At 43.2% G+C, this 11,558-nt stretch overlaps 1 protein-coding gene across 1 annotated transcript in view; it reads right to left on the bottom strand.

Annotated features, from left to right (window-relative positions):
• Nucleotides 1–992: 992 nt before the first annotated feature.
• Nucleotides 993–11,558, bottom strand: part of LOC147629016 (ARM repeat superfamily protein) — a 45,061-nt gene continuing 34,495 nt past the window's right edge. Inside the window, exons 3-8 of the mRNA XM_086812221.1 lie at nucleotides 4,632–4,921; nucleotides 4,248–4,379; nucleotides 3,965–4,087; nucleotides 2,296–2,403; nucleotides 2,024–2,202; nucleotides 993–1,942 (exon numbers count right to left, since the gene is read on the bottom strand). Coding sequence (XP_086668347.1) covers nucleotides 1,819–1,942; nucleotides 2,024–2,202; nucleotides 2,296–2,403; nucleotides 3,965–4,087; nucleotides 4,248–4,379; nucleotides 4,632–4,921 — 956 coding nt within the window. The 3' untranslated portion in view covers nucleotides 993–1,818. The remainder of the gene's footprint in view (nucleotides 1,943–2,023; nucleotides 2,203–2,295; nucleotides 2,404–3,964; nucleotides 4,088–4,247; nucleotides 4,380–4,631; nucleotides 4,922–11,558) is intronic.

Here is an 11,558-nt window from a genome sequence, read left to right as displayed (position 1 = left end):
GCTTCTACTGCAAGTCTAAAAATGGTTTCATGCACTTTTCTTTTCTTTTCTTGTAGCTAAGCTCTCGTCTCTAGGCTCACGTCTCCAAGCTCACGTGTGCAAGCTCATGTCTACAAGTTTACATATACACTCACGTCTATAGATTTTGCAAGTTCACACCTCTAGACTTACATCTCTAAGCTTACATATCCAAGTTTGCATCTCTAGACTCATATCTCTAGGCGTATGCGTCCAAGCTCACGTCTCTAGACTCACTCTCTGGCTCACGTGTCCAAGTTCATGCCTTTAGACTTATGGCTATAACCTCATGTTTGTAGGTTCACATATGAACTTGACTCAAGTACTTTCTTTTTATGAAATAAGCCTACTTGGGACATCAAAGTTTAGGAACTAGACCTATGGCAAGATTGGTGTGGAGATATTGGATAATAATTATGGCAAGATTGGTGTTGAGATATTGGATAATTATACTTTAATTTTTTAATAATTACGAAGAACAAGACTAGGCTCACGTGTTCAGGTTCACGCCTCTAGACTCACGCCTATAACCTCACATTTATAGACTCACGTCTTTTTTGCATGAACTTGACTCAACATACTTTCTTCTTGTGAAATAAGCTTAATAGCAATCACAATCACTATTACAAGGGAATGATTGTGATTGCTAATTGTCAAAAATGACATAAATGATTAGTTTTCACACTAGGCCAACTACAAAATCTCTAAACTTTCCCTATTTGACATTAAACGCAAGATAAGATCTCTTTATGTGTTCCAACGTCGTCTTACAATAGATAAGTGCCTAATGGTAAGTCAAGTGGACAAAACCATGTTATCCTATAGAGAGGTTCACAGAGTGATTAACAAGTTTATAAATAACCTAACCTTGGTCCCTCATCCCCATCCTCAAGTTGAAAATTGGATGCAGCCTGTCGAAATTAAATCATGCACTAGTGAAACGAAAGATCCGTGTTTATTTTTGTGCAATAATGAGAAATTTACATAGAAAAAACCTTGATAAACTCTAATCCATCGGCGAATCGGTGACCCCGACCTCGTCCTAAGAATCTAGGATTTAAGTAATTACAAGACCATCATAATGAGCCGCACCATGACTAAGATTTATGCATCGACACAAGCCACGGGTAAGCGACTTTGCATGTGAACGACAACCAAATAGGCGTTAGTTTCTCCACTTTGGATCATATTTTTACACAAGTAATGCATTGAAGAGGCACGTTGCATGCCAGATCGGAGAAAGTCTACCGCTGCTTTATGGACTTTCAAAAGCATTCAACACACTGCCATGTAAGAAACTCTTGAAATGGCTTGCTTCAAGAGCTTAGTTTTCCATCAAACTTCATGTGGGCTGCAAGAAGACCTTATCAAAATGTGATTAACTCTAAAAGAGCTCCAGAGAAATGTCAGAGAAGATGAAGCAGAAACTAAGTTCTCTACTAGAGAAAGCCTCATTGCTATCTTGTTGTATGCTTCATGGGAAAATATATACTGAATCAAAAACATGAAACCTTGTTTAACAGTGTTAACCTCTGAGCATTAATGCTGGCCTCCCATCTGAGCCATGAGAGTGCCAAAGAAATGGCAGCTTTTGCTGCCCTCGCTAAAAGCTGCCCTCGCTATTAGAGGGGCACGGGTCCCAGGGATAGATCTATGCAAGATAACTATGTAGCCATCAGATCCTTTAGCTCTCCAAGCAACTGAAGCTCCAGTTTTTCACAGAATGTTCAGACCAATCCGTCTATCCAGACACCACCTTGACGCGGTTACATAGAAGGAAATAAAGCATCTTATCACTAACTAGCTGTTATAGTCATCGAAGCCCAGATCCCTCAAAGCACCTGAGGCTGCATCTTTGCAGCTCGCATGGTTAGCTTTGGCATGCCTAATAAGAGGCTCCAATCCCTTCTCCAAAATAGCTGATCTGCATAAATAAATCATGGTAAATGAACAAAATCCCCACCCAAATTGATCGTAGCAAAGCATTGCAATTAGGAGATCCTACCTGCTCTCCGGGCTTCGAGCAGCCAAATTCCTTAGCATTAGACATGCCTGCCTCTGCATGTTTACTGCTGAAGGATGACTCTCCATAGCCTCTGCCATCATGTCAAGAGCACCTGCTCGAACTGCCTTGCATGCATTAAGAGGGGAACGCAGGGATAGGACCGTGATTACTGTAAAGGTCTGCAAACACACAGAACATTACGATATCTTCATAGTTTTAAGTAGGCATTTTACAGTGCAAGAAGTTAGTGTTTATTCAAAGAGGGAATCCACCTCTTGCAGCACAGGTGGATCATCAGAAAAGACCGACATGATGTTGATCAACTTCTCTAAACCTCCTTTGTAAACTATTGTGTCTTTGTTGTCATCACTCCCTGCCAACTGCAGTAGGCAGCAACATCATCATAAGTAGTGCTTATGAGATTTTTAACCAAGCTTTAATAACCTTTACTATTGAGTCCAGATGTATTTGTTATAAACAAAGAAGCACATCAAGTGATCACATTAGCCACCATACATGCATACATACCAATGACTCAATTGCAATCATGCATTACATACTTCAAACGTTTGGACATATGGTAAATATGGAAACATTTGAAATTTCGGGCCCTGCCAGCAGTCATACTTGAGACTTCATTGGTCTGCTATTTCACTACATGTAGAGCTCGTTTAAAAAAAATGTGGTTTCCAATTATGTTGTGAAGAAAGCACTAGGCAACACTGTTTCTTAATCAATCATTTCCTCGAATCAAGTACCATCAAACATTCCAACCCTTCCAAAAGCATGATATAAAGGGTTAATTACGACTACCAGAAGTGGACAATTGAGTGGTTGTACTAGCCAAGACACATTTATGTATGATTATAACTCTGGCTGATGTACCTTATAGTCGGGCTGTACCTTTCCCAGGTGCTAAACGTGATGCTGTACCTGGTTGTTTGAATCAGACTTCCATTTTTACATACTGAGAGGGAGTTTAACGTGGTTAGCGCAATGAGATATGTGGAACTAATTATGTGTTTACGCTTACTGTCGTGGAAGAATGATTATCTGGAACGGGTATCCAGTCAGTGAGCAGTGATGCAATCACCAATAATGTTGGTGTCGTCTCTTTGTAGATTGAGTGGTTGTACTAGCCAAGACACATTTATGTATGATTATAACTCTGGCTGATGTACCTTATAGTCGGGCTGTACCTTTCCCAGGTGCTAAACGTGATGCTGTACCTGGTTGTTTGAATCAGACTTCCATTTTTACATACTGAGAGGGAGTTTACCGTGGTTAGCGCAATGAGATCTGTGGAACTAATTATGTGTTTACGCTTACTGTCGTGGAAAATGATTATCTGGAACGGGTATCGAGTCAGTGAGCAGTGATGCAATCACCAATAATGTTGGTGTCGTCTCTTTTTAGATTGGATTAGATTAGAGATCTCTCTAGCGAGAGAGAAACCAAACCACCATTATCTGTTGCGGGAAGGGAAAAATCAACCTCTATGCCATATGAAGCGCAATTCCAAGAGTTTCATTCTACTGGACGAGAAACTGGTAAAAGTACATCTCGGCGACTGCGGTGATGTCATGCCCATAAAAAGCTTAGACCACGGACCTGACCGAATGTGCTTGAAAGAGCACATAGCATACGAGTACCATATGCACAATTTTTTAAAAGCTTGCAAACATTGGATCAGCAATATCATTGGAACTATGCATACCATACATACCATGTATTGAGTTATAATGGTTAAAAACAAAGAAGCATATCAACGATCACATTACCCAACATACAGTTATTAAACACAGATGCATAAAAACACATGCACCCCCCAGCCCACCCCCCCCCCCACATGTACATATATACATACATACGTATACATAATATACATACATACATACATACATGGGCTGATCACCAGAAAAATGCTCCAGTAGGCAGAACCTGTGATAATAAAGAGCATGCACTCGTTGCCAGGGGTTTGCTTTCAAGCTTGACAGATTCATCCAATGCTTGGAGAACAGAGCCGATGCCTTGTTGTTCAGCTATTGATTTGCAGATAGCCTCCTGCAAAAAAAAACATCCAGAAACTAGTCAAAGGAAAGATAACAGTATGATGCAAGCAAAGCGATCCACACTAGGCTCAATCATGATACAGCTTTATATACATTATTACATTAGGTTAATGGCTTAAATCATCAGACACTTTTGATAGCATGTTACATACATTGACTGCAAGGCTCTTGAGAGCCATACAAATGGATGCAACAGCTGAGGATGAGCTTTGCAGCTGACTGATAGTTGAAAGAAAGGCCTCCACCATACCATTATCAGCAAAAGTCCTGGCATTCGTAAAAGCCTGCATACATAAATGCCCATTGAACGTGCATGATATACACCATTTCTGAATAGAGAAAACCTTGACATCCATTTTTCCTTTTTGCTTTAAGGAAAAAATTAATAGGCGCATGCATAAGAATACCATTTGACTCTCCTTTTTTTTCTTCTAACAAAACCCTTTAAATGCACATGATATATACGGCTTTTTTTTTTTTAAGCCCCACTTCAGCAACACTAGTAACAGAGGTAGGATGCATGCCATTCAAAAAACCTTTGAAGCTACAACTCGGCCATCGTCAGCTGTCACCAACGATCGGAAAGCATCACAAATGGCCAGAACCATGCTCTCAACACTAGCATTCTCTTTCAAGAGTTTAGGGAGCTCTTCTGCCACATTGAGGTCCATGAATTGCTCCATTGCAATCTCATCTCCTGTTGCAGAAGCTGATACCATTGTGCATGCAAGCATTTTAATCTCCTGACCCTCGTCTTTTCCTGTTAATACCCTCATGAGCATCTCAGGTCCACCACCCCGTCTGAATTTGTCCCGGTTTTCAGCATCTGCTTACAAAAGGATAAAGCAGAGTATTAACAGGGCATGTTAAGAAAAGCCATGAGGCTCCATCTTCACTAATAAGATCTCTCTCTCTCCACCAAAGGCAGTCCCCCCATGCAACAGCTCCAGATCCAGGAAATAAAGATGCCCCTCCTCAGACAGTGGACATAGAGAGCATATATGCGATTATAGATGCAGCTCCAGCACAGTGACTCCCCAATATATCTTGATGGGCCTTTGGATTACAACCACATGGCTACTCTAGTCATATGATCGTTCATTTGTATAGCTAGCTAGTTTGTTAAATGTTTTCTAGTCCATGAGTGTAACTGTTAACATCCAGAAGCTTACAGACAGGCTTATACTTTACATAACGAATATTCAGCACCTTGGTTCCTCACGATTGCACAATGTAGCAGAAGTAAGAGTGCAAGAGAGAGAGAGAGAGAGAGAGAGAGAGAGAGAGAGAGAGAGGAGTCACAATAAAGACACAGTACACCCGATTCAGTCCCAAATACCTCTGCAAGGCACCCACCAAGGATGGTGACAGGTGTATTTGCTTTATTGAATGATGAGAAAAAGACCTACTTCTGGAGATCTTCACTCGGTTGTAAACCTTCGGCTTGAAGATGACCTGTTCTTGACCCTCAATTCACCTTTGCATTACGCTCCCCTGAGCTGTCCTGGCCCTTGGAACACTTCAGCACTTTGTGAATTATGAGATGCCTACAGCCTTGGCTAAGCCATGCTTTTATACTATTCCTATATGCTGGTCAGTGGTTTATTGAAGCTGTTGGCCTGTTTATGCTGCTGTCCACCACCTGTTCATATGCCATTTTAAATAAGCGCCCTTTTGCTTTGGCCGCCTACTTGCTGTCCAGACTGCCTATGGCCTTGCTTGGCCTGGCCGCCTACTGGCCTGGCCGACTGGCTGGTAGGGCCTTCTAGGCCTGGCCAACAGTCCATGCTCACAGCCCTGGCTGGCCCCTCTCCTCCTAGAGGCTGGCCATCAAGGCCTATGCCCTATAAGGGCTGGCCACACATGCTTAAGGGCTTTATGGGCCAAAGCTATGGCCCATGGGCCTAGGTAGCCCTAAGTGTAGGGTTCCACCCTACACTCCATGCAAACCTACATGCAACTACATGTTCTTCTCAAGTGCTTGGCATCTGGCTTCCAACCGAATACCCAAGACACCTGTCATCATTCCATAGGGTGACTCACAGCACGGACTGGCATTGCTTCATGTCCGGGACTTGCACACCTGACCAAGACCATGTATGGGACTTGTACACCTAATCTTGGACGCTTAGAGTGGAACCCTGGCTGACTCGTCCCGGACTGGGGGCCACAAGAGACCAGTGTCCACTCCAGGTCTTGCACCTGTTGTATAGATATGCCCACATGGCATCCAAGTGCGGGATGCACGTGACATCCCCTTCTGCTTAACTTGACAGAAGCCACAAAGCCTCCAAATAGTCCATCAATAAAGCCAAATAATCTTCGAAGAAGGTCTTGTCAAGCCACACTGCTTCCTATGTCCCTCGGTCTTAAAACTTTGTGAGGAACTATCTTTCTTTCCGGCCAGAGCCGTGCTTGAAACGATAGCCCTACAAGGAATAAGTATAACAAATTTGCTAAAACAATCAACAATTGTCAAACACTGTGCATTACGCTTACCCGGACTAGGAGGCAAGCTCATCACAAAATCCATCGAAATGTCTTGAAAAGGTCCTTCGGGAATAGGTAAAGGCTATAACAACCCTTTCTTCTTCCCACAAGGACCTTTCACCTTTTGACAACGCAGACATTGTTGCACATGAGTGAACATGGCATCATGGGCATCGTGGTGAAGAGTTGCCTGGAATTGTTTTAACACACAAAGTCGACCTTTGTAGAAAATCCAGCCATTGCATATCAAGAAAAGGCATGGTCCTATGGCATCAAATGCCTATTCCCGTTGAGTACCGAATTCCATGGAATCTACATACTTGTGCTTCATTTCATCTAGTCCCGTACCATCAAATTTCATCAGTGTGTATTGGATGTGGGACACGATTTCTTTCCTGCTAAAGGCATCAGCCACTAGGTTGGCCTTGCCTAGAAGATACTCAATCATTCCACTAAACTGCTAGAAAATCTGGCTCCAACGATGTTGATGGTCCCTCCAATTTGTGCTTGCATCATTTGAAGCCAACACGAAGCCTGGTAATCTGTGCAGACCTCAAAGTCGCACCCATAAAGAAAATGTTTCCAATGCTTCATAGCCTGTATCACCACAAGGAGTTCCCGGTCAAAAATCGAGTAGTTCTTCTCCGCAAGGAGCAACTTACGAAACATGTAAGCTACCGGATGCCCATTCTGTGTTTGCAAGACCGCTCTGATAGCAATATTACTTGCATTAGTGTGAGCACCCGAAGTGAGTCATCCCAAGAGGCTAATGCTAAACAAGGAGCCTCAGATACTGCAACCTTGAGGTCCTTGAAAGCTTTCAAACCCAGAGGAGCCATCTTAATCTTTTGTCTCCAAGTCTTCACGCCTTTAAGCATGTCAATGAGAGCTCTCGAGACATCAAAAAACTTGCCAATGTGGGAGGAATATGCCTGTAAATATCCACAAACCACCTAATACCATATGTTGTTTCCGGAATCTCCCAATTAAGGATCTCCGCCACTTTTGCTAGGTCTAATCGAATGCGTCCGGACTAATTCTATATCTGAGGTAGTGAACCTCGTATAAATAAATTCCCATTTCTTCTCATTGGCATAAAGCTCGTTGCTTTCCAGCAATTTTATCACTTTGTCGACGTCAATGTCGTGCTGCTCTTCGGTAGCTGAGAAAATCAAAATGTCGTCCAAAAAGATGAAGACACACTTTCCTATTAAGTCCTTGAAAACACGCATCTTCATGCGGTTAAATGTTAATCCAAAAGGCATGACCATGAACTTGTGGTGGGCTCGCTCAGTTCGAAATGCGGTTTTGGGAATGCCTCCGTCCACAATTCTTTGAGGTCAATTTTTGGAAACACCCTAGCTCCATTCCACTTCTCTTAAGATATAATCAATCCGAGGCATAGGCAGCTTGCTCTTTATCATCAGCTTGTTGAGCGCGTGATAGTCTACACAAAGCCGAGAGGATCCATCCTTCTTTTTACCAAAGAGGATGGGACTACAAATGGAGACACACTAGAACATATGAAACTAGACAGCAACAGTTCTTGGAGTACTTCTCCAAAGAACTCACTGTTTAGGTGGTCTGAAAGTAGATCACTGCACACTATACGCCTTTCTGAATCTCTTGTTTAGTCTAGAGATGTCTAATAACCGAAAACTTAGGTATCCCTAGTTCACACTTAATGATCAGGGGAGTCTCTAACACATTTCGGGTAATCCAAAACGTGTACCGGTCCAAATCAATGTCTGGAGTGAACTTATGAAACCACTGGATCCCTAGGATTATGTCTGCACCTACAACAGGAGCAACCATAAAATCACACAAATTATGTGCTCTAGATGACTAATTTAGCTCGGCGAGCCTCAAACTTCATGCTCGTTGTCATGCCCATGCTAAATCCCTCGAGTTTCTTGGCTACAAAAAATGGGCTCGTTGAGTGGCTTGTTCCATGACCACATCCTCTGTACTGCTGCTGTCAAACAAGACAACGACTCTCTGGCCACCTATGTAGCCAAAAGTCTTGAGTAATTCATTTCGCTCATATTGCGGGTCATGGTTGCCCTTCTCCCTACTTTGAGCTCTCGACTGACGACAGTGCCAACCGAAGGTGTGGTAGCTGGAGGACTAGCCACAACGTAGGGGGTCTGTTCGGGAGGCTGGCTCACCCACGGCAGTTGTCGAGGCCAGTGTGGTGGTCTGAGCGGGGATTTTCTTAGGATAATTTCTAGAAGTGTGTCCTTTCATATGACAAAAGAAGCACCACCCCTCCTCCTTGTATCGTTCTTACTCTTTAGGACTGATCTTACCCTTCTAGTTTGGAGTAAGGCGTGGTCCCTTGTTAGTGTTCTTGGAGCCAAAGGTTCCCGAGATAGACCCTAACCAGGTCTGGTTCTGGTCCTTGCCAAAGGTAGTGGCTGCTTTGGCTACTTCGGGTTGGGAGGTCTTTGGTTTTCCGTACTTCATCTCTGCACTTTGTGCAAGCGAAAGTACACAATCAAAAGTCTCTGGTTCAAACATGTGCATATCCCATTGGATTAGGGTGTCCAAACCGTAGAGGAATCCCTCTTTTTTCTACGTCCGATCTCCACAGCTGCAAAGCCAGGTGAGTGCCTTTATTTGCAAACTGAAGGACAAATAGTGCGTTTTGGCGCAATCCTCGAAACTCGTCCTCGAGTCGCTTAAGAGTCCTAATCAATAGGCTTAGGGCTGGATCAAGTACAGCAAGGCTTCTGCATGCAACATCGGTATTAGAGCATTCAAGCTCAACCATCTAAGCACTAAGCTATCCCAAGCAAGGTGCACAGATCCATGGAAGAATGCAGCCAGGGTAACATTTTTGAGGTGGTCAGCAACAGGCAAAGCCAAAGGAAAGCATTCCTTGGGAGTTGCGTGCGCAAAGGAGCATACCATTGGCCCTCATATCAATTCTAAAGGTGGAGCATCAGGCATGATCTTTCTCAGTAGAAGCCCATAGCTGCATTAAGGGAATTGCAAGCATGAGAACAAATGCACATTTCTCAAACCAAAATTGGAGTGGAATTAGAGGAGTGACGGGGTTTTTAGTCAAAGTGTCAGAAGTCAAGCACTCAAAGTACAAAGTCAGCAGTCCACAGAGGAAGGATGACAGGTTTCCAACCCATCATCGAGGGAATGTCACGTGCACATGTGGACATGGCTAGTCTCCTAGCTAATCCCTGATTAGGCAACAAATTTAGGTTAGAGTTAAGTGCTAACAGGTAAATAAGAGGCCCATGCTTTCTATGTCCAATTGGCTAAGACATGTGGCTCCATACAGACCAAGTCAACAGCTTAAACGTTTAGGCTTGTTCCTTGTTCACAGACAGCAATCGAGGGGGCTAGGGCAGCCTAAGAGGCTATAAACAGAAACTCTGGGTCACAATCATAGATCATCTGATACCCACCATGGCAGTCCTTAGGAGGTCAAAAATCAGTCCTTTTGGAAGGCCAAAGGCCAGATAAAGACATCTTTTTGTACCATATCAATATACTGAAAATACAGTTTATATCTCTCTTCTCTCTGTATTTATTCATTGTGTCAATGTTCCTAACCACTAGGCGTAGTGGCTGGATCAAGTACAACAAGGCTTCCGCATGCAACATTCGTATCAGAGCATTCAAGCTCAGCCATCTAAACACTAAGCTGTCCCAAGAAAGGTGCACAGATGCATGGAAGAATGCAGCCAGGGTGACATTTTTGAGGTGGTTGACAGCAAGCAAAGCCAAAGGAAAGCGTTCCCTAGGAGTTGTGCTCAAAGGAGCATACCATTGGCTCTCAAATCAGTTCCAAAGGCATGATCATTCTCCACAAGAGACCTTAGCTATGTTAAGGGAAAAGGATTGCAAGCGTGGGGACAAAGTGGAACAGACGCACATGTCTCAAACCGGACTTGGTATTGAATCAAAGGAACGACAGGGTTTTCAGTCAGAGTGTCAGAAGTCAAGCAGTCAAAGTACAAAGTCGGCTTGTCGTCTACTGGCCGACAAAAGTCAGTAGGGGCAGGAGCAACCTAACAGCCTATAAATAGAAAGTCTCGGTCACAATCATAGATCACCCAATCCCCACCATGGGGCAGGTCATAGAACATCCATAGGCAATCCTTAGGAGGTCAGAAATCAAGGCTAAAGGCCATAACAATTGTACAAATAAAGACATATTTTTGTACCATATCAATACACTGAAAATACAATTCATCTCTCTCTTCCCTCTCTATATATATTCATTGCGTTAAGCATCATCAATGTTCCTAATAAGTCAGCTTAGGACTCGATCAAGTACGACAAGGCTTCCACATGCAACATTGGTATCAAAGCATTCAGCCTCAGACATCTAAGCGGTCAGTTGTCCCAAGAAAGGTGCATAGATCAATGGAAGAATGCAACCAGGGCAACATTGTTGAGGTGGTTGGTAACAGGAAAGCCAAAGGAGAGCATTCCCTGGGAGTTGTGTGCTCAAAGGAGCATAACATGATTATTTCTCGCAACTGCCTAAAGGGAAAAGTTAGAGGTTGTATATGGGCAAGTTGGAGCAGTTTTGGGAGCCTAAATGGTGCCCAAAGGTGCCCAAGACATGGACCATTAGTTGGGACACCTTTTGAGAATAGTTTGGAGGCTAAATATGACGTTTTGGACATTACTATGTTGGTCAAAAAGGCAAAACCGACCTGAATACGGCTTGCTATCAAGACCCCTGTAAAAAGTCAAGTCATGGGTCATTTGTAGGCATTCAGGAACAAAGGTTGCAACGCCAAGACCAAGGACGTGTACCCACAACATCTGGACCAGCCAGTACTCCTCCACATCATGACAATAAACATTTAGTTTATGCATAACATTCAAGAGTCAAATTTGTGATTTGCAACATTAAGAGTAGGTTAGGTAAAGCGTCTCTCTTCTCCTTCTCTCTACTCATCATTACACATGTGAGAAGCGTTAATCTTTCTTGCTTAGTG

Source organism: Cibotium barometz, chromosome 18 (genome assembly GCF_041138505.1).
Source record: "Cibotium barometz isolate CiBa-2024 chromosome 18, ASM4113850v1, whole genome shotgun sequence".
Lineage (NCBI taxonomy): Eukaryota > Viridiplantae > Streptophyta > Polypodiopsida > Cyatheales > Cibotiaceae > Cibotium > Cibotium barometz.
The sequence above is the reverse complement of the archived record's forward strand: the minus strand, read 5'-3'. Positions and strand labels throughout refer to the sequence as shown.